Source organism: Podarcis melisellensis, assembly GCF_964234715.1.
Source record: "Podarcis melisellensis genome assembly, chromosome: 5".
Taxonomy (NCBI): domain Eukaryota; kingdom Metazoa; phylum Chordata; class Lepidosauria; order Squamata; family Lacertidae; genus Podarcis; species Podarcis melisellensis.
In genome coordinates this window covers 27,703,152-27,724,230 of record NC_138537.1, presented here as the reverse complement: position 1 = coordinate 27,724,230, position 21,079 = coordinate 27,703,152, and the positions used below count along the sequence as shown (strand labels likewise).

General features: G+C 43.2%; 1 protein-coding gene across 1 annotated transcript in view; it reads right to left on the bottom strand.

The window, feature by feature from the left end:
• The window catches only part of ATR (ATR checkpoint kinase), a 49,999-nt gene continuing 28,920 nt past the window's right edge, over positions 1 to 21,079 (bottom strand). The window contains exons 26-47 of the mRNA XM_081910672.1: positions 20,879 to 21,016; positions 19,362 to 19,569; positions 18,810 to 18,988; positions 16,573 to 16,737; positions 15,560 to 15,651; positions 14,298 to 14,389; positions 13,959 to 14,136; positions 12,730 to 12,906; positions 11,885 to 12,044; positions 11,071 to 11,250; positions 10,141 to 10,283; positions 9,604 to 9,701; positions 9,128 to 9,360; positions 8,320 to 8,454; positions 7,136 to 7,336; positions 6,710 to 6,853; positions 5,017 to 5,167; positions 3,630 to 3,786; positions 1,858 to 2,011; positions 1,160 to 1,311; positions 722 to 827; positions 1 to 207 (exon numbers count right to left, since the gene is read on the bottom strand). Of these exons, the coding sequence (XP_081766798.1) occupies positions 34 to 207; positions 722 to 827; positions 1,160 to 1,311; positions 1,858 to 2,011; positions 3,630 to 3,786; positions 5,017 to 5,167; positions 6,710 to 6,853; positions 7,136 to 7,336; positions 8,320 to 8,454; positions 9,128 to 9,360; positions 9,604 to 9,701; positions 10,141 to 10,283; positions 11,071 to 11,250; positions 11,885 to 12,044; positions 12,730 to 12,906; positions 13,959 to 14,136; positions 14,298 to 14,389; positions 15,560 to 15,651; positions 16,573 to 16,737; positions 18,810 to 18,988; positions 19,362 to 19,569; positions 20,879 to 21,016 (3,417 nt within the window). The 3' untranslated portion in view covers positions 1 to 33. The remainder of the gene's footprint in view (positions 208 to 721; positions 828 to 1,159; positions 1,312 to 1,857; positions 2,012 to 3,629; positions 3,787 to 5,016; positions 5,168 to 6,709; positions 6,854 to 7,135; positions 7,337 to 8,319; positions 8,455 to 9,127; positions 9,361 to 9,603; positions 9,702 to 10,140; positions 10,284 to 11,070; positions 11,251 to 11,884; positions 12,045 to 12,729; positions 12,907 to 13,958; positions 14,137 to 14,297; positions 14,390 to 15,559; positions 15,652 to 16,572; positions 16,738 to 18,809; positions 18,989 to 19,361; positions 19,570 to 20,878; positions 21,017 to 21,079) is intronic.

Below are 21,079 nucleotides of genomic sequence, written 5' to 3'. Positions count from 1 at the left end.
TTTTACAGCAACTCGTTTGTAAATGCTAGAGGTTCACATATGCGGAGCCCAGCCAAGGTACATCTGGCACAGAAAGTTTTCATCTGTTGCATCTTGAATGAGATGGTGAACATGTCCTTCAATTGACAAAGGCAGGCCCTTTACTCTATTCCTGTTTTTAATCACACCCTGAAGTCGCTGGTCTATATCCAAAACATGGGTCTTGGCCTGAAAGCAAGCAAACAATAGTCAAGATGACAAAAGGGTGGCATTAATAGACTAGAAGGTAATCTTTTAGTTGCAGCAGTTACATCTGTCCCCCACCTGAAAGTTGCATTAATAGCTATTTTTATTAATTACTGCCAGGCATTCCTCTCTTCCAGTTACTCATACTGACTTGCACTCCACTTCGGATATTCGGCTCAAAAAGGGAACTTGTAAACTAAGCAACTGTAATTTGCATAATTTATTGGTACACCAAGGCTGCATGCACACCATACATTTAATGCACATGGACTCCCTAAAGAATCCTAGGAAATGTAGTTAAGGGTGCTGGGAATTGTAGCTCTATGAGGGGTATACTACCAGGATTATTGTGAAAGGGGGAGTCATGTATCTTAAATGTATGATGTGTACGTAGCCCAAGTGTGGGACTCCTTGGCACTGAATCCGAATTTTTGGCACACAATATGAATTAACGGTCCTGCCTGTACTTATGGTGTCCCCACCCCCACCAAGTCACCTTTTCATTGACAATTTCTCCAGTTTCATTCACGAGAGTTTTTGTATTGCCTCTAACTGGTTTACTCCATTCCACAAGAGGATCGTGGAGAAAAGTCTTCAAAACGCTAGATAACATATAAACAAAGGAAAGTTAATGGTTCAAGAAAATTCATGTAGTTGCAGTTTCGGTGGGAAAGAAACATTATTTATACATCTTTCAACTTCTGCAATTCTAAATCATTACACAAACAGAATTTTGTTGTTGTTACTTACACCTCACTCTCCCTTCAAAATGCTCACAGCATCTTGCATGTACCGTATTGGCCCGAATATAAGCCGCATCCCCCCCCCTCCAACCCTGAAAAGTTAAAGTGCGGCTAGGAATTTACAGTGGTTAAATAGTTCACATTGTAAAGTTAGATAGCATATGAAGTTTTTCACATCTCTGTTACTGTACCTCATTAGTGGTTCTCTCTGATCACGCATGAGTCTCAGTGTAACTTCACAAGCTCTTCGGAAGAGACCTTCCGTCCCCATTGGACCCATACCATTGACCATGTTATGTGTAAGGCGAAATGGAACAATCTCCGGAAAATCAAACATTTCTCCCTTCAAAAGAAAATAATTCATTGTAGGATTTCGTAAGACTACCCTTCTCATGTGGTGCACATTAACTGTTGCATAAGATTGTAATTCCAACGAAACTTAACCAACCAGTACACTAGTGTAAATTTAATATTGTTATGCAAAATCTGAAAGGCGAACAGATACTTTGAATGATCTCATATACATATAGTGATAGTTGACATCTTTATATTTTGCTTTTTGATTTGTCATGATCTTCTCTGAGCATAATGAACACGTAAAAGCTATATAAAGCGACTGTTTGCTAGCGGCTGATTTGGTTGTTGGATGCCAAAACAAAATATTTTTGGCATCATATAATGCTAAGTTCTGAAGTGAAGTTTGCCTTAAACATTTACAGGAGTACCTCAAGCAGACACCACAAAAATATATTCATGACGTTAACTTCCAACATAATCCTTTAGTTTCTCAAGTGTTTAATTGTGCAACTTCTTTGAACCGTGCAACGTCATTTGAAAAGGAAAATTGTTTTCAATTACTTGAGACAATGGAAGTGTTTTAGTTTCTCACCTTATTGAACAGGCAGTTGAAATCCACATGCACACAGTCACCCGTTAAGGAATCAAACAGAATATTTTCTCCATGACGATCACCAAGCCCTAGTATGTACCCAACCATTGACATCACTGCAGTGGAACGACAATAGGCTGATCTACTGCTGTACCTTGAAAGAAGAAACACCAAAGGAGCACATGGTTATTTGGGCCTTCATACCCTTACACAGTGGTGCCCCGCAAGACGAATGCCTCGCAAGACGAAAAACCCGCAAGACGAAAGGGTTTTTCGGTTTTTGCGACGCTTCGCTAGACGATTTTCCCTATGGGCTTGCATCGCAAGACGAAAGCCCATAGGGAAATCTCGGGGACCTTTTTTTAAATGCTGGCGGTGGGGAGCAAAGCCTTCCCCCCCCCTCCGGACTTCAGAAGAGGTCCAGGAAGGCCGGCGGGGGCGAAAGGCTTTGCTCCCCACCGCCAGCATTTTAAAAGCTGTCCGGGATAGCAGGGAAGCGCTTCCCGCTATCCCAGACGGCTTTTGAAGGCAGGCAGGGGGGGCAAAGACTTTTGCCCCCCCTGCCTGCCTAACCGGGGGCTTTTAAATCGCCCCGGGACTGTCCGGGGCGATTTAAAAGCCCCCGGACGGCTTTTGAAGCCTCCCCCCGCCGCCCGGCTTCGGGGCATCGTCCCGATGCCGGGCGGTGGGGCAGGAACGCCTCCCCCCGCCGCCCGGCATCGGGGCATCGTCCCGATGCCGGGCGGTGGGGCAGGAACGCCTCCCCCAGCCGCCCGGCTTCGGGGCATCGTCCCGATGCCGGGCGGTGGGGCAGGAACGCCTCCCCCCGCCGCCCGGCATCGGGGCATCGTCCCGATGCCGGGCGGTGGGGCAGGAACGCCTCCCCCAGCCGCCCGGCATCGGAACGATGTCCCGAAGCCGGGCGGCCGGGCGGGAAAGCCTCCCCCCGCCGCCCGGCTTCGGGGCATCGTCCCGATGCCGGGCGGTGGGGCAGGAACGCCTCCCCCCGCCGCCCGGCATCGGGGCATCGTCCCGATGCCGGGCGGTGGGGCAGGAACGCCTCCCCCAGCCGCCCGGCATTGGAACGATGTCCCGAAGCCGGGCGGCCGGGCGGGAAAGCCTCCCCCCGCCGCCCGGCTTAGGGGCATCGTCCCGATGCCGGGCGGTGGGGCAGGAACGCCTCCCCCAGCCGCCCGGCTTCGGGGCATCGTCCCGATGCCGGGCGGTGGGGCAGGAACGCCTCCCCCAGCCGCCCGGCATCGGAACGATGTCCCGAAGCCGGGCGGCCGGGCGAGAAAGCCTCCCCCCGCCGCCCGGCATCGGAATGATGTCCCGAAGCCGGGCGGCCGGGCGAGAAAGCCTTTGTCCCCCCTGCCTGCCTTCCCAGGGGCTTTTAAATCGCCCCGGACAGCGGAGAAGTCCTCCGCTGTCCTGGGCGATTTTAAAATGCCGCCCACCAGAAGAGGTTGGGGGAAGGCGTTTTCCATAGGAACACATTAATTGATTTTCAATGCATTCCTATGGAAAACCGTGCATCGCAAGACGAAAAACTCGCAAGACGAAGAGACTTGCGGAACGAATTAATTTCGTCTTGCGAGGCACCACTGTACTTAAATGTTTCTGATCACAGCAAAGAAACCAAGATGCCATGTAGTTTACTTTGATGAATAAACTTATTGCCTTCACAGCTTCTGCTACATTACAACTGGCTCTCTTTTTAACCCTTGGCATGACAGCAACATAAATGCAATAGTACAGGGCAACAAACTGACCAGGAAGTAGGATCAGGGAATTTCCTCAGAAACCACTCATGAAAAATCGGAGGGTGCCGGGGAAGCAGAGTTTCTTTGTAAACTTTCAGTTTTTCCGACAGAGGTGCTGTTTTTGGAAGCATACATTGACGTAGCTCTTTTCCAGTCATGTAGACACCTATGAAAGAAAAATCAGTTAGACACAGTAAGCTAATTGTGGGAATGTTCGGGGATGCGGGAGAGGATATATTGTATGATTATATCCTTATCCAACTTGTGTTAACAAGTTTCCAATATCAGCAGAGTAAAACATTCCTCTTTATTTTAAGTTCGCAACGGCAGCGTTTGCTCAGGCTTGTTTAAGCCTCTGTAATAATCACTCTGGTAATTTCCCCTTATTCCCTCTTAAAATAGAAGACACGACACAGTCCTTTACAAAAGTATAAAAAGAGTTTACTCACATTCTGTTCACATCAGATCCCAGAAGGCAGACTTAGGCTTAAAGAAGTGTCTATCTTATAAGATAGTCCCTTTCTCCTCTCTTGGCTGAGAGCCAAGAGGGCATCTTTAGCTTAGTAGATGTTGCTTTTTCGAAGATGGAGAGGCAAGAGAGTAAGAGAGTAAGAGAGAGATGGCTGCCCCTGCCCTGTGCTTTTATCATTACCTGCACAGGTGAGGCCACACCCACCTCTAGTCACATGCGGAGGAAGTCTGTCCCAGCTCAGAGGGAAACAGGAAGTTTACCTGCTGGCTGGACAAAGATCCCTCCCCATGTCTAAACATGTACACTCTAGGAATGTTGTAATTGACTGCTCTTGTGTTTTACATCCCACACTAATGCTATACAGTTAAGCTAGTCAGCGATGGTAGGTTGAGTAAACACTGAGGCTACATTTGCACCTTTTGATAGGCCATAAGCCACAGCTTCCAGTGCACAAGCAAATCGCACCTGCTTTGCTCCTTCCCTGCTCCTCCCCAGTCACATGCGGAGGAAGCAAACCAAGGTCCCTGGCTTAGCTTGAAAGTTTAAACCAGGGGTCGTGGTTTGTTTTGCTCAAACCACAATAGGTAAGCCAGGAACAAACCAAGGCTTATATCATGGTTTGGTTTTGAGTAAAGCAAATATGATCCCTGATCTGGGCACAACCGTAAACAAAGTATTGTAGTTTGTTTTCGTTCAGCACTAGTAGGGAGGAAAAAAGTAGGCACACTTTGATATGTAGCAAGCTATAGTTTATTGCTTACCATTATGTGAAAATGCAGCCGCTGTATACCAATCAGAGCACGGGGGACCAACATGACATATTTTGAAGGGTTGTGTAACATTCGACGCTCTCCCTTGCACATCTTCTGTTGTCACTCACACACATGTATTTTTTCCCATTTAAAAAGGGCTTTTGTTTCCTACCTTTCTCTCTGTATAATTTGATCAGGATATTTCTTAAGCCAGCAGTGTTGTTCACCCATTCAATTATTCCACATTCTTCATTCAGAGGAATAACAGCGTAGGTTCGGATGTGGAGTTCTCGCCTTCGTGACTCGGCATCCTTTCTTAAGCACTATGGAAGAAACATATCACCAACCATAAGACCAATGCAATATATACCATATAAATAAAATATCTCTCTCTCTCTCTCTCTCTCTCTCTCTCTCTCTCTCTCTCTCTCTCACACACACACACACACACACACACACCCCTATCTTTCATCCTCTTCCAGCTATTCCATGCTATTCTCTCTTCTGCCAAAAAGGGCATACATAGTTGGTGATCTAAAGTAGTGTGACGTAGGCAGCAGCAGTTCATGGAGGCTAATCAAGTATAACCCTGTACAGCTTAAGAAACCACCACCACATACCCAATGTCACATTTGAAAAGGACCTCAGCTGAAATATTTGCTGGACTTTGGCAATGGCTTGGATCCATCCCATACTTCTTTATTATAGTTGTACAGTGGTACCTCGGGTTAAGTACTTAATTCGTTCCGGAGGTCCGTTCTTAACCTGACACAGTTCTTAATCTGAAGCACCACTTTAGCTAATGGGGCCTCCTGCTGCCGCCACGCTGCCGGAGCCCGATTTCTGTTCTTATCCTGAAGCAAAGTTCTTAACCTGAAGCACTATTTCTGGGTTAGCGGCGTGTGTAACCTGAAGCATATGTAACCTGAAGCGCATGTAACCCGAGGTACCACTGTACAAATAAGAAAAATAGTATGTACAGTATCTCAAACTGTTTAGTTACATGTATCAGCATCTGACTTCCTCAGTAACAGTTGGCGTATCATATGATTGCTGTGAGCCAAGAGTTGTCAGAGTGGTCAGGATGGTATGTGACATCAGAGGATGGGGGGGGGCATTACTTTTCAGAAAAGGAAAGCTAGATAGAAATTAAGTGTTGCCTTCTAGACTAAGCCCATGGCACATTAAGAGTTATGAAAAGAGATACAGAGGTTTCACCTTCTTCTCATATCCTTGGATCAAATGCTTGCTCTGTAGAAAAAAATATCAACGTCTGAAAGGTTGTGGCTACTGGAATTAAAATGGTCAAGATTGCTCATTTATGGTTTGGATGCTTCAAGGATATTTTATGCATATGTACATGCATGCAGATGTCGATGCCTAGCAATGAAGAATTCTCAGTACAGTCGTACCTTGGAAGTTGAACGGAATCCGTTCCGGAAGCCCATTCGACTTCCAAAACGTTCAGAAATCAAAGCGCGGCTTCTGATTGGCTGCAGGAAGCCCCGCCAGACATTCGGGTTCCAAAGAACGTTTGCAAACCGGAACACTCACATTTGGGAGGCGAAACATCCAAGTACCAAGGTGATCGGGATCCAAGGTACAACTGTACTGCAAAAGTAAAGAGTCTGGAGGAGGGTTCCTGAATAAATATCATAAATGGTTGCTATAGTTGATATAGCAAACAGTATATTGTATTGTTTCAAGTCTCTTCTTTTTGTGAATAAAATTTTATTTCTTTATTAATTCATGATTTGGGGGGGCAATTAACGAGGCAATACTCCTACAAAGCCCCAATGGAAAGTAAGGGGGTATTGGACTGCCAATATCCAGCTTTGCAAAACACACTTAAAGAGTGAAAGAACCTTATTTATCAGGGAATTGAACTCCATGAGTCGACAGTCCTTTCTTAGGTCATCTTTTGGCTTGCACATCATGATATAGGACTTCCCATCTGAACCATTTAAAGTAATCTTCTTGGGCTTCTGAAGAGAGGAAAGGATTTCAACCTAAAGAAAAAGACAGCAACAATTTAGCATGAAAAAAATGCTTAATGTATTCTCTTGGTGAAATCTACACCTAATCCAAACCATCTCAAAACTTTACATCGGTCCATATATGTATACTGGTTATCCAGACAACCTCCTCAGGGCTCCAGTTCATCCTTCCCCTTATCAAAGACCCTTTCCCCTTTATTTCTTTTCTGCTATTCCCTTCTGCAGCCAGGTAATTTACTGTATGATAAAGAGCTAACTTGCATCAATATATAAACATAGAACCTTAATACTCACTGTGTCACCAAAGCCAGCAATGTAAGGCCAACACCCAGGAAAAGGATCATGATTTGAATGTGTGCCAGGAGCCGAAGGCAGAGTAGGAATCATTACTGATTGCAAAGGAATAAGGATTTCACTAAATGTCTGCTCCTCTATCAGCTTTTTGAGACTTTTGAAATGAATGTTCATGCTTAATGTGGAGGTGCTCCCATCAACCTGGGAAAAAAAGTTAATGCATAATATTCAAAGGATAAGGTAAATACTTAGACGATACTGACACTCTTAACAGTTTCCATATACAACTTTTATTTCACAAGTTAGGAATATTTCCAATTCTTCCCTCCGTTTTGTGAAATGGGACTGAACTTCATCTCCACAAACTATGTTCAGGGGAGTTCCTTCTGTCAGAGCTAAACTCAATGCAATAATTAAACTGTGCAAGGAGAACCAAGCAAACAGCTGAATGTATTTATTTTTTTAGCCCGTACAACAATAAGCATAGCCAGTGCCTTTTTTCTGGGGGGAGACAGTGGTACGCATACCCCTAAACATTTTGTGAATCTTTGTACTTTTGTCCATTTACTGTATTTCCCCCAATTTGAACTATAAAATGGTGATTTACTCAAAATAAGAGTACCCCAACGATTTTTTAGAAAAAAAGCACTGAACATAGCTCATCAAAGACCTCTTAATATCAAAATGTGCTTATTTATCAATTATGTCTTTACTGAAACCAATAAAGTTACTGAAAATCTTATCACTTTGAAATAATGATTTTGAAGCCTCGGGGTTATGTAACCTAGCATTTTTATCTTTATAAATCGTCTTAGGTGGCAATCCTAGCCCTAGCCACTCCTAAGTAAGTCCCATTGGGTTAAATAGGGTTTACTACCAAGCAAATGGGCTTAGGATTGCAACCTAAATTATTATCTTCAAGTGTCAAGTAGCATAATAACAATGTTGTAGGTGAAGTCCAACAGTGTCTATCTCCCAGCAGAACTGACACCGTTGATGGAATAAATTTTGCAGCATCCGTCCTGCAGCAGCATCCCATATCTGCTCCAGCAAGTTGGGGCCTCCTCCAGAAAAAAACCCACCAGATTGCACAGTATTGTTTCACCAAGTAGAAGAACCCTTTAAATCTGATTAGCAACGCTAAACTATGGGAAAGGAGCAACTTCTGTGTGAATAAACTTTACCGATTTGTTACACAGCTCTAGGAGTTTATCTGTCAGGCGAGCTGCATCCCCTATAAACTTTCCCAGAGATGCCTTCATGTGAATAGCTTTGTTGAGGATTTCCTTGCATCTGTTCACACGCATTGCATAGGAGGACTACAAAAAAGAAAGAGTTCATTTCAAATATCTCTTTATCACTCTTCAATTCAAAAGTTCCAGGGTGGTTTTACAACACCACCACAGGACGTCAGTTTAGAACAATTAAAGGCAGCACTAAAAACCAGCACAACAGAAATAGTAAGCTACAGATGTTAAAAGACTGGGAAAACCAAAATTTATTTGCCTAGCATCTTAAAAACACTAATGTAGGCCCCAGATGAGCCCTCATGAGACGCAAATACTACATATAAGTGAGACAACATGGTTTCAAATAAGGGCCTATGAGGAAGGTTATAAAGCAGCTAGGCAGATCTGTGCTGGCTCAATATCTAGAAGGGTGATTGCCTGGGATAAAAAATTTAAAATAAATGAAGTCGACCTGTCATGCAGTTTCAAAATACTCAGAATAACAGACTTAACTGCAGCTTCCTCTACTTGTAGTTAAGAAAATGATATTTGATTAGAAAATTAAACAGGGACTGGAAATCTAATATATTAAGACCACTGTGCATGAGGGACCCTTAAAAGAAAGCGGCAACTGCACACAAACAGAATTTGCTCATGTATCTGAAAACTGAACTGGCTGTTCTGTTCGGAGACAGAAAGCTAAAAACAGAGAGAGAGAGAGAGAGAGAGAGAGAGAGAGATGCAACTGTATTTATCAAGTTACCTTGGATACAGCAGTCATCATCCACATTGCCTGTTGAGGGTAGGTTACAAAAACCTTCGCAATGATTGCCATAAGAACAACAAAGACATCATCATGGGAGTGGCAGATTCGGGAAATCAGCTGAGAGAAAGCTGTCAAAAACTGGTAAGGAGCCAAAAGTTGGGTGTGCTCTGTAATCGCCTTGTTGATTTTAGCCAAGTCGTTTTTCATTTGTGCACGATCATGACGACTACCTAGATGATAAGATGTAAAACAATCCTTATTTTGCTATGAGGATCCGGAAAATCTTCACTGATATTTACTTTTCAAGGATCATGGCGCATATCATAAAGTCAATACCAGTTCACTTCTGGTCACTCCAACTGGACCATCCAGGTCCAGAATACAGAAACTAATGCAATTAGTGTAAAAAGAGAAAAAAAATGTCTCTAGATAATGTAGAAACAGTGTGTTTTTTTAATATAAAAAATTCCTACCTTTGTCACATTCATATGCTTTAGCTCCGAAGTCAAGCCACAGAGATAACATTCTTGGCATCGACTGGTAGATGAACTGATTTCCAAAATGTAAGGATCTGAAAGTAAAATGCTGACATGTAATATTTAATAGGAAAATTGTAAATGATATAAATGGTTCTTTAATCCCATAACCCATACTAAGGCTAAACAAAAAAAATTCCTTCCAGTAGCACCTTAAAGACCAACTAAGTTAGTTCTTGGTATGAGCTTTCGTGTGCATGCACACTTCTTCAGATACCATGTGTGTGTATGCACACGAAAGCTCATACCAAGAACTAACTTAGTTGGTCTTTAAGGTGCTACTGGAAGGAATTTTTTTTGTTTTGACTATGGCAGACCAACACGGCTACCTATCTGTAACCATACTAAGGCTGTGTACACACTCCTACTAAATCAACACAACCCCAAGCCATCTGCTACATAATGACAGATATTTAATGTACATAACCAAATATAGCTAAGTGAACCAACAGAACAGCAACTGTGCCTTCTAACCTTCCAAAGTGAATAACAATATATTTAATCAGTTCTCCCTGTTTTTCCATCTTGTTTTCTGTTACTGTAGGCATCACTTTATCATAGTATTTAGCAAGGTAGAAGTGTCCATTCTCCCATTCTGGCAAGTAAGTAGTAACATCCTGGGGGGAAAAAATAGGAAGGGGAGTGGAAAGGAATAGTTAGAATTAAGAATCTTCGGTTGTACCAGTGCAACTGGGTTTCCTTCCTTCCTCCTTCCTCCTTATAGCCCCCTAGAACTCCAAAAAAGTATTTCCAGAAGGTCAGGGTTGTATCTTATGGAGCTACAGTGGACAACAGGGAGAGAGGAGTATCTTCTGAAAACCGGGAACCTTGCATGAGGGGTGGAAAATTCCTCCACCCAAATATTAGGTGACTCCCTTCCCCCAATCCACTGTACCCCACAGTGTTTGGACACCTCTGCCAGCATTTTTTTAGAGGAACAGAGGACTGGCAGTGGGGAAGAGCAAAAATGAAATATGGACTGTGCACATTGCATTCAATTTGCATAATGCTGGATATAATGCCTCATTCAGTCAGTTATGTTTGAACAATGCCCTACAAAATGTAACTGTACAAGTTAGAAAAAATATACAAATAACTGAAAAGCAATACAATATAATTCAACACGCCTTTACTACATCTTTACATGTTACAATATACAATGGTACCTTGGGTTAAGAACTTAATTAGTTCTGGAGGTCCGTTCTTAACCTGAAACTCTTCTTGACCTGAGGTACCACTTTAGCTAATGGGGCCTACCACTGCCGCCACACGATTTCTGTTCTCATCCTGAAGCAAAGTTCTTAAGCTGACATACTATTTCTGGGTTAGCGGAGTCTGTAACCCAAAGCGTCTGTAACCTGAGGTACCACTGTATTACGTAATTCCTCTAGGTTTAGTGCTTACCTTATATTTTTTCATTACGGCATTGCTCTCAAAGTTGGCCGTTTCTTCCATAAATCTTCCCACCAGCAACAGGGCTTGCCCATGAATAAATTTACTTTTAGTATCAGGTGGTACTTGGTTATCTGGAAAACATAAGTCAACCCCCTTCTGAAGAATGATAAGACCTTGATGAGCATCCCCCTAAAAAAGATAAACCATCAATAATAAGTTAGCATTCATTTTCTGAATTTTACAAAGCGGGAACCCTGTAAATAAGTGTTACAGATATGTGCCCATAAATTCACATATAGATGAAGCCTCACTTATTTATTTCCAACTTGTACACCTTTCTAAAAAATGTTCAGTTTGCTCCACGCATTTACGCATGGAGGAATACACTCTTGTTTGGGGGGATTGTCTTCAGATGTACAAAGGCAGAAACTGCAGTGGCAGAGCTTGAACGCTGCTTCAGCAGCAACCATCCTCGGTTGAACCTTAAATAAGGATGCAGCTGCATTTCAGCAGCTGGCTCCATCTCTGGAAGGAGGAGATTCTTCATTTTAAAAGAAGATCAGTCTGCTTTAGCAGGCAACAGCTCTGATGGAGTGGAGGAGGCTGTGAGCTTCTGAGCTGGAGTCAGACGATGACATCACAACCACTGTGGACCACTGGCACAAAAGACTTGTGTATGTACTTCTGGTGTATTATATCCATCTGGGGCTGGCCTTGGGGGCAATTCCCTCATCTTTTCTGAATCCCCAGCCCCACCCCCTGACAAAGAAGAGTCCAACCCTAATGTCATGACAGCAGGCTTTATTCTATTTAACTTCCTTACCTTGGACCACAGCCACTTTGCTCTTTCTACATATAGCTCAGATAACTTGGATTCACCAGCGTTGAGGAGGGCGTTATATGCTGTTTGGTGATGACCTGCTTTACGGGCGACTCGAGCGCTTTGGAGCCAACATTCTCCCATCTGCTCACTGTAACTCTTTCTGTAAAAATATAAACTAAGTTTTAAACAATATATATCAAAGGAACTGCTTGTGGAAGGTGTTCAATAGGTACAAAAGATGCCGAGTCTAAAAGCAGTTCCACAAATTTAGCCAATCTTAAAAGACAATTGTTCATGCTACCTGTTAGCTATCAAGCCTCATTCAAGCTACTGGTTTAAAATAAAGCTTTGGTTCCTTTCCATATGAGTCATCCTATTCATCAGAGTTCTACCTACTACATAGTATTATTTACATGATGACTTGCAAAATGGCATTCTCTTTGATAGCTCCAACATTAAGACACTCTGGGTCATTCTCACCCTGCAAAGCTGCCTCTAGGTCTAGCTAGGAACACAAATGTCTGTATTACAAGTAATGTGAATAAATATATCTTACTTAGGATCAGTAGACTCAGGACATACTGAAAAATTACGGCCTAATTTGGTGTAACAGACCTAAGGTTCTAATCCTCACTCAACCATGAAGCTTAATTTTCACTTCATATGTAGTTGCAAAGCTTAAATGAAATAGCCACATCTCGGACACACCCAAGCTTCTTTCCACAGATATTCTTATGTGTTTAAGAAGGAATTGGTAGTGGGCTTCTTTTTGTTTAATTATGACATTTCAATCAATTTTAGCCAAGTTTCAGGACAGAAAGCACACAAAATAAGCCTGGTTTCACCTTTTAGTGAGGCTGAGCAAAGCCCGTCTAAGTGCCAGGATGGGCTCTTTCGCCCTGTATGAGTTCTGCGTCATTTCTATGCGAGCACACCAGTTCAGAGAATCTTTACCATAATCACTATCAGGTTGCTGAAGTATTGATCCAATGCTGTGCTCCAACTCACACAACATGTGTAGCCTGCGGTTAAACAAAACAAAATCAGCTTGATAAGCAACACGGTGCCATGTGCTTTCATTCTGTTTCACTGTCTGCATGAACAATCCCCTCGGTAATCTTAACACGAACCCCTTCTGGCAGTGGTATGCATAGTCTCCTCTATGCACAAGAGAACTATTGATACACTTTTGGACATCCTGAAATGACCCGGAAGACCTAGCACAAGCAACCTGGGATTACCAGATACAAATTTCAGATCTAGATGATCTCTGTATCAGGGTCGGGGAACCTGTGGCCTTCCAGATGTTCATGGATTACAACTCCCATCAGTCTAAACCAGCATGAACAATGGTCAGGAATGCTGGGATCTGTAGTCCAACAACATCTGGAGGAGCACAGGTTCTCAGCTCCTACACTAGATGGTTCTATGCAAAGCCTCTTTCTCTGTGTCCCTGTAAAGCAGATGGGGATGGAAGGACTAATACTATTAATCCACCCCAGAGGGTTACCAAGATAATGTAACCAAAGCACACCGAATGCTCAAAATACACAATGTGAATTTATCATCAGCATACCAAATGGAACAATCCTGCGAACATTTTGCTTCCCCCGCCACAACTGTATTGTACGGAAGATGCCTAAAAACTAGTGCAATCTCACGAGAAATCTCATATCCTGTCCTCTTCTCCAGAAAGTTATGATAAAAGTGAAAGCATTCAAAAAAAGAAAAAAGTTGCAACTTCCATCTTCCCCAGCCACTGCCCAGGCTAGCTGGAGCTGATGTGAGTTGTAGTACAAGCAACATCTGGAGGGCACCAGGTCAGCTACCTCTCCTTTTGACTATAGCCACGGCTCCAATATAGTTTTTTAAATGCACGAGTAAATTTTCTATGTTGGAATTCTTGCCTGAAGCAGAAACAAGATGCGTAAGAATAAGCCTAGTTATCCCAAATGAGCCCTGTCAAAAATATGCATTATGGTTTCAGCAAAAAATGTCTCCCAGTGCACGAAATAAAAGGCTAAACTAGTATCTGATGCTTCGAGACACTGAACATGCAAAAAGGAAGCTGCACCTGATAATATATTCGTAACCTCGCTGATATGACCCCCTTTCAAAACTCGCTGCTGAAAGAGGAACTATCTGCTCCGCTCGAACAACTTTCAAAGTTTCATAGAACCGGGTAGCATCTTTCTTTTTGGCCGAGAGTAACAGCTGTCCAAGCCTAACACTCCATGTATTTGACTTTTCATCTAAAAGAAAGAAATTAAAAAGCACTTTTTCATTTCAATGTAATCCAGCAGCAACACAATACAGATTATTTTTTACTGTAGATCTGATGTTTGCTTAAATTAAAAATTAATCCAGCATCAGCCTAACAAGTAACATCTTGGCATTTGTTCTAAATAGCTACCTGCAGCTATGTAATTTTCCAGAGAATCCCACTGTGTCAGTTTCCAGGCTGCCTCCACTCTGTACATGTTTAATTCAGAAGTCCATTCAGGCCTAGGAAGGTAAAAAGCAAACTTAGGTCAGTACATGGAATACAGAGAAAGACACACACACACACACACACACACACACACAGAGAGAGAGAGAGAGAGAGAGAGAGAGAGAGAGAGAGAGAGAGAGAGAGAATTATTCAAGCTGCTCCTTTGTGTGATTTCTTTTTCTGTAGGAATTGAATCCAATTATGTCCTTCTGCTGATGGGAAGGTTGTGGGTTTCCACCAGACATCTGGTTACCATCATGAGAACAGGCTGCTCAATAAGATGAGCTTCCGGTCTGATCCAACAGGACTCTAACTTGTGTCCTAATGGCTTTTAAGTCTTCCCCTGCAGTTCTTTAACAGTGGTTTCGCCAGCATTAACCTGAGTTGCTACTAATGAAAGTTCCCTATCTATGGAAACAGTATCTTGGTTAAGAGGGAATCCTGATTATGGCTATGAAGAGACAGTAACATCAAAGGAGGGGAGGAGCATGCAACCCCACAGTTCCTATTCTTCTTTTGTTTATAGGCAGAGGCGTGGTACCCTTCTCCTATTTTCCTATTTGGAAATGGGATACAGTCGTACCTTGGAAGTCGAACGGCATTTGTTCCGGAAGTCCGTTCGACTTCCAAAACGTTCGGAAACCAAAGCACAGCCTGCAGCCAATCAGAAGCTGCAGAAGCCCCGTCAGACATTCCAGTTCCAAAGAACGTTCGCAAACCGGAACGCTCACTTCCGGGCTTGCTGTGTTTGGGAGCCAAAACGTCTGAGTACCAAGGCGTTCAGGATCCAAGGTACTAGATACTTGGTTAGGAACACATTTCTCAAAAAGGCATTTCTGGGAAGACAGTGGGAGCGGCAAGAACAAGTCTCCCTCCTGTTAAACTAGATGCACACACCAGACATTGCTCCCTGAATGACTCATAGACTATTCCCCATGTAATACTGTGAAGATATGGATGGTTCCCTAGAACCTCTGCCATGTGAGATTTCTTAACTTACTTCAGGGTCTGGTTTGCATTCACTAAAGTAGATTGGCAACTACTAAATCCACGTTTGAGGGAAACAACAGAAAAGAGGTGGGAAGAGAATGAGTATTTCAGCTAACTAGCATACCTGCACCAGACCATTTGAGCAATGGAACATACTTTGTATTTTTTAACAAAGAACATATCAGTCATATTACCTCTTTGCAAGTACTCCATTCACTTGAGTGATTACAGTAGACAACTGACCAAGACCTAACATAGACTTCACCACACCGTGATAATGAATTATCTAGAAGTGAGGAAAGAAAAATCACATTTGCATTTTACATTTGTATCTCTCTTGGAGCTGAAGCAAGCAAACGTGGTCCCCATTCCTCTTTTTTTATCCACACAGCCAACCTGAGGAGGCAGGTTATGCTGAGAGAGAGTGACTGGCCCAACATCACCCAGTGAATTACATGGTTCAATTTGCCGTATTTTTGCTCTATTAAGACGCACCAAACCATAAGAAGCACATAGTTTTTGGAAGAGGAAAACAAGAAAAAAAATATTCTGCATCCCAGAAGCCAGGACAGCAAGCGGGATTGCTGTGCAGCGATCCCACTTGCTGTCCTTGCTTATGGGATAGCCACACACAGCCTCTCCCGGGCAAGGGGAACGCTAAGGCTCCCTAAAGAGTGCGTGGAGTGTGTGTGTGGCTCTTGGGGGCTTTTCCCGCCTGCCTCCCGCCTGCATTCGCTCACACATTTCCCCTTACTTTTTAGGAGGGAAAACGTGTGCCTTATGGAGCGAAAAATACAGTAAATCTAGGACTTCCTAGCCACAACCCCACACCTGCTTTCTCTTTACAAAAAATGAAGTTATATATTCCCTGCCTCAAAAGGCTTCCGTCCAGGGAACTGCATAAGGGAGACATTAGAGCAAGGGGAGACAGGAGAAAACGGGAAGAATGCATGATTGTTATAGTTAGTTTATAATGGCTATGAATTTAGGCTTAGATGCAGAAAAAGGTAGAGGGGCTTAGCATTGGCTTGGTTTTTACTATGGTTCTCCAGTGACAAACAAAGCTACAAAATATATGCCCGCTGTGTCATTCTCTAGGATATATACTAAATCAGATGCAACTGCATTGCTTCTTATTGTTTTTCCTCACCTGTAGCTGTACAGGTGGGGGAAGCCAAAAGGAATGAGGAGGACATATAGGCTTTACCTGGTCAGGCTCCATCTGCATTGCCCTGTCATAGCAAGCTGTGGCATCTCTCAACAAGCCAATACTTTCGTGTTCCAGGATCTGTTCTTTGAGGGATGGCTCTGCCTTCCGTATTGCACTCACTCCTTCTACGCCATCTGGCTCATGCATAGCTGCATACAATTTCTTTGTGTGAACAGGAAAAAAAATAGTCGTCATTGGGAAGCATTCTGGCCAGCCAAATAACCCGCAACTTAAAAGCTTTGCGAACAATTTCCCTAGGTTGCATTCAATGGTACATTTCCAAGCAAAATCCAAAATGTTGGTGCTGACCTTTAAAGTCCTAAACGGCCTTGGTCCAGTATACCTGAAGGAGTGTCTCCACTCCCATCGTTCAGCCCAGACACTGAGGTCCTCCTCTGAAGATCTTCTGCTGGTTCCCTCACTGCAAGAAGCGAAGTTACAGGGAACCAGGCAGAGGGCCTTCTCAGAAGTGGCGCCCGCCCTGTGGAACGCCCTCCCATAAGACGTCAAGGAAATAAACACTATATGACTTTTAGAAGACATCTGAAGGCAGCCCTGTTTCGGGAAGTTTTTAATGTTTGATGTTGTTGCTTTTTTATTATTGTTATTGGTGTTCTGTTGGGAGCCACCTAGAGTGGCTGGGGAAACCCAGTCAGATGGGCGGGGTATAAATAATAAATTATTATTATTCTTACTTCTTCACAGGTATCATGATACGTTCAAGATTCTATTTAATAATTCTCTTTTTTAAAAAAATAATTTTTATTCATTTTCCAAACAAATTTTATACAGTCAACAAATTATTTTGCACTCATTCTTCAATTTTTGACTTCCCTCAGTTTCTCTGTCAATCTTTCTATTTGTTAATGCATTTCTAAACATAATATTGCCTTTCCCAACTCCTTTTTCTCTTACTCTCTTTTTTGCAGTATTTCTTACTATCTCACAGAGTCTCTTCAAAACCAACAAGCGTTGTCTGTTGTCACGGCCACCCAGGACGGGTCCCAGCTCACAAGAGACCTCACTCCGTTGCAGTTTATTTACAGGAAAAGTTTATTGAAGATTTCTGCTTCTCGTACAGTTCAGCATCGTGGCCGTACGTCTGTCACGTTAGACCGCTGAAGTCCCCTCTGACTCCTCCCCTCTTCCACACCAACTTAATAGCCTGGCTCTAGACCACCTCTTCCTCTCCTTTCTTTTCCGCAGGGTCTTCCTGCCCCCCTGGGTTCCCTCTCTCCGTGACTCGCCTGAGGCTGAATCCTCTGCCGCCTCTTCCCCCCTCCTTCTGGCTTTAGGGCCGGGCTCCTCCCCTGAGCTCTCTCCACTTCCGCGCGCCTCTACGTTTGAACTTGGCGCGCGTACGTTGCTGCTGACCTTTCTTTCGACCGCTACACCACCCCTTGTTCTGCTCTCCACCCTTTCCGGCTGAACACCTTGCTCCAACCCCCTTTCTCTGTTCTCTCCTAATCCTGCTCCCTCCGAGAGGCTGACGACTCCACCCCCTTTACTCCGTTCCGGCTGAGACGCCTCTTGCTGCGTCTGTCTTCCACTGGGCTCCTCTCCGCTTCTCCCTTCTCCTCCCTTTTGCTTGATTAAGGTAACCCCCTTTTGAGAATCCTCTGACTCGCTGCTCAGACTCGTGGATTCCCTCAGAATTCCGTCATCTTCTTCCTCATCCTTCTGCCCCTCCTCCCACTCGCTCTCCGTCTCCTCTGTCATCTCCTCCTCTCTCCCAGAAACCCTGACATCTGTACATCACATATATTTTTCAGATATTCTGTAAATTTCTATTTAATAAGTCTCCTTCTCATTTCCTCTGAAAAGTGATCCAAAGTGACTTTTCATGTTTTCTCAGTTTATCAAAGCCTACTTTTGCAAATACTGAATTATATTTCTCTTAATATAAAACCTATTTATTGTATCAGCACACTCAAATGTGAATCAATCTCCCTTTAAATTTCATGCCAATTAGGAGCTCTCGTCTTTCCTACAAACATGGCACAGCCTACCTGAAATGGTGAGGCTCAGGAAAAGTAAGTGGCACTTGCCTTACCAGACAAGTGAGCTGTGTTTTTTTTTACTTTATGCCACAGAGTAAAAGAGGGGGGGGGGGAACCAAAAACTGGTCACCCACAGCAAACAAAAGCAAAGCAAATAAAGTTACATAGTATAAAAATGGACAGAAAGAAACAGTTTGAAGCACTGAAGTTGAAGAAAGTTCAAGAAAGTTAAACCTGAAGAAATCCGAGGTGCTCCTGAATGTTTTGTTTCTTTTCCATGATGAATGATTCAAAGTGCATTACTGCTCTTGTGTATGCTTTGGAGCGAAAAGAAGCTGCAGCCAGAGTATCCTGAGGGATGAGGTCAAGAAAACGGACCACGCTTTGATATTCTCCATATTCCTCATTTGGTGCTAGAGAATAAAAAGGGTTTGTTTTTTAAAAAATGCCATAATTAGAATTAACACTGTAAATGGCTTAGGATCAGGGAATCTTAAAAAGGCCACCTGCACAAGAAGGATGGCCTCAAGGAGCCTATCAATCTTGCAGTGTAGCAGCACCTGAACATTTTTGTTTAGGCAAGTCTATCCAGACGTGGAGCCATGGATGTGTTTTGATCTCTTTCACCGTTAATTGCAATTGTTTTTGACTGTGTTTTTATTGACAGTTTTGATTTTTTGGGTCATTTGCTTAGAGGTTTTACTACAATCAAATAGTGTATAAATTCTGTTAAATGGACAAACAAAACCTTTGCAAGAACAACTGAAACACAAGGGAACTACTAACCTTGAAGCTCTGCATGGTCCTTATTTGACTTCCTAGCAGCTTTCTCAGCACTCAGCCTTTGAGATTTATACCTAGCCCAATGCGTTAGATGATCAAGCATGGAGAATACTGTCTGCGTGCTTAAGTGGCTTAGATCTGAAGCGCTATCTTCACATTGTCTTGCAAAAGGGTCGTCATTTTTCAGGACAGTCATGATTTCAGCAAACACCTGGACAATGTATAATTAAAAAGCAAACTTGGAATTCTTACTGCTGTTATGAAAACCGGCACTACATTTAGAGACTCAGGACTGGTTAATGTTTTTGCCTCATTTGCATGTCACAGCAAACCATAGTTAACAGTTTACTGTGAATAACCTTTCTCTCTGTCTCCACCTTGTTAACAAAACAAAACATTAGTAGTTAGTTAGTCTTCCCAGGACATAAAGCAAAACATTTCCCATCAGATCACCTTTTATAATGCAATCTGAAATGTTATCTGTTCAACATTTGAGCCCCACTGTGTGGTTTTACTCTGCATTCACAAGACATATTCTGTTGGATTTCTGTTGGAAAGGGATCACTGACAATTCAGGTTTGAAGTGGGGAGAAAAAGAAGTTTTCAAGCATGGAACACCCCACTCCTGCTTCTGTTTAAGGGCTCTTCCATATCTGCGTCACCCTAGTGGCTCAGTTTGAACCAGAAAAAGGTACAGCTAACAATCTATACTTTCTTGAAATTTGTATGACATCTGCAACACTCCCCAAACTCTTTCTTTTCCTCCTCTTAGCATAGTGCATCTCAAATTATCAGCTTAGAGTCAGGAATGTGTCAGAACTACAATCACATGCACCCACAATTTTATCTATATCTCTGCATTCCCACACATAAATTAGTGGTGTATATGTTCTTATCCTCCAGATTCCATAAATGAAGATCTCCTTTTTCAAATCTTGGGTTGTGTGTATTTTTCTGGGTTCCACCCACATGCAAGCACACCTAGAACCAGCATGTGCTGTTTTTCAGCAACAGGTTTGGGTCCTCTCTCGGAGGCAGGTATCCTGGGGGAATTGAGTGTAGAGTGGATGCCACAGTCCAGTCAGACACCAACTTATTTTTCAAAAGCAGAGTGCCAAACATTTTAAAAAAAAATCAGACAAATGTAGTAAGAAGCTGCAATTATCACAAAGAGCAGTCATAAACAGTCAGCAACAAGGATTCCACCATGGCTTTGAGATACATAATTTCTAGATTGCTCTTAGGCATGTTGCTAGCTAGCTTTCTCCCTACAACAAAAGTCATAATTTGTTTTTCTTTGTACCTGGAACCAGTGGCGTAGCGTGGGGGGTGCAGGGGGGGCCGGCCGCACTGGGTGCAACATCTGGGGTTAGGGTTAGGGGGCGCAAATTACTTGCCTTGCCCCGGGTGCTGACAACCCACGCTACGCCACTGCCTGGAACTAAGGGAAGTGATTGGCAAACCACGTATGCAGGGTCATCACAAGTACTTTTGGAGTATACAGGTAAAGGGGTTCTCACCTCTTGCTGATCCTCCTGATTACATCCCAAAAGAACATAGACAAGAATGTGGGGAAGGAGATAGATTGTCACCTTGAAGTCGTTCTTCATCATAATGCTGCAGCAGTTGAAAACCTTACTGGCAAGATCATGTCGCACCTGGAACAAGAATTACACGGCTTAACATAGCTCTTGGAAATCTGAGGTCAAGGTAACATTGCA